The following is a 1,463-nucleotide window of genomic DNA, read 5'->3' on the forward strand; positions in this document are numbered from 1 at the left end:
AGGAGGCGGGCCACACCGGTGGCAGGGAGGTGCCAGGCAGGGCTGGCCAGGCGGATTTGGGAGCATTGTAACCTGGGGGTCCTGCCCCTCCGATGTTGCTGCCAGTGGAGGAGAGGACACGGTTTATGCCTGCCTGCTCAGCCCCATGTTGGTGGGGCCAGAGCATCCTGGGGAGCAGGGAACAGGATTGTGATGCTTGAGTTGGTCACCTCCCCTGGGCCTTCAGTCCCCTAAAAACCTCCTGGGTTTTCTCTCCTTCACACCCTGAGAGAGGAGCAGGAGCATGGCAGCAGCAGAGATGTGGGGAGGAGAAGCTGGAAAGCATCTCCTGAACTCTAAACACGATGTGGAGCATGTGAACCTCGCACCCTCTGAGAGCAGGAGCTCACCCACCGCATATTCTCCACCCTATCCCTAAAGAGCCACGTGCTCTGCTCCTGCAGATGGGTATCTTCACCACACGGTCCGTCCGGGAATTACATGGTCTTGGGCATGTCCTGATGGAAATAAAGCACTGTGGAGCACCCAAGTGAGACCTTACCCCCCACATAGGCGATGGAGAAGCCCTTCTTGGCCGTGTTGCGGTCGGTGTGGAGGACCAGCAGCAGCTGGTTGCGGTGGGACGTGACAGGTTCTGGTGACTCCCGCCCGCACCACCGCCCCAGCAGGGACCCGTTCTCTGCAGAAGGCAGCCAGGTGGTCGTAGTCGCAGCTGCCTGTCAGGCTGCTCCGGCCCTCCAGCTCCATGTCCAAGAAGAAGACCTTGACCCGGTAGCCCGGGGGCAGCTGGATGCTCCACTGGCAGTTGAGGTTGTTGGGGTAGAAGTTGGGGTACCGAGGGCTGGAGAAATTCCCTTTGATGGTAGTGAATACCTCCTGGCACTCACCTGCTCAGGGAAAAAGGGCAAAGGAAAAAATGAAAGCAAACCTGAAGCCCCCTGGGTGTGGACAAGCTGGCAGCTGAGCAATCACTTGTTTTATTGCTAAAGCATGCTCTGCCCCCCACCTCACTACTCCCCAGCCTTGCATTTGGCTGATGGACACCCATCAGTTTTGGGGGATCGCAATGCCCAAGGTGGCCAAAGTCCTACAAGAGCAGATGGGGAAAATCCATATCCCCAGGGAATGGCACGAGCAAGGGAGAAGGGCGGGTCTTGCTGCAGAGAAAGACAGCTCAGGGCCTGGGATAGCCACAACGATGCCATTTGCATTGTGTGGCGGTTTACACTTTGCACCATCATCTCATGAGCTCTCCCCAAAGAGCTCCCCTCTGCTATCATCTCCTCATGTTGCTGCGGGAGGGAGAGCATCACCACCACCAGCCCGGGGACCCGTCCCCACATCCTTCCCACCATCCCACCATCCCAAGGCCCCCGCACCAGAGTAGAAATGGGCCTTGAAGCCCCTGCCGCCAATGTTGAAGTCCGACTTGAAGAGGACAAGGAGGGGTGGGGCAGAGGAGA

The 1,463-nt window shown here is 58.4% G+C and overlaps 1 protein-coding gene across 1 annotated transcript in view; it reads right to left on the reverse strand.

Annotated features, from left to right (window-relative positions):
* The window catches only part of CDCP2 (CUB domain containing protein 2), an 11,481-nt gene that overhangs the window by 5,261 nt on the left and 4,757 nt on the right, over positions 1-1,463 (reverse strand). Inside the window, exon 5 of the mRNA XM_035900230.1 lies at positions 1,380-1,463. This exon is cut by the window's right edge and continues 162 nt beyond it. Within this exon, the coding sequence (XP_035756123.1) occupies positions 1,380-1,463 (84 nt within the window). The remainder of the gene's footprint in view (positions 1-1,379) is intronic.

The sequence above is a fragment of the Egretta garzetta genome, unplaced genomic scaffold, assembly GCF_000687185.1.
Source record: "Egretta garzetta isolate BGI_Z169 unplaced genomic scaffold, ASM68718v1 scaffold768, whole genome shotgun sequence".
Lineage (NCBI taxonomy): Eukaryota > Metazoa > Chordata > Aves > Pelecaniformes > Ardeidae > Egretta > Egretta garzetta.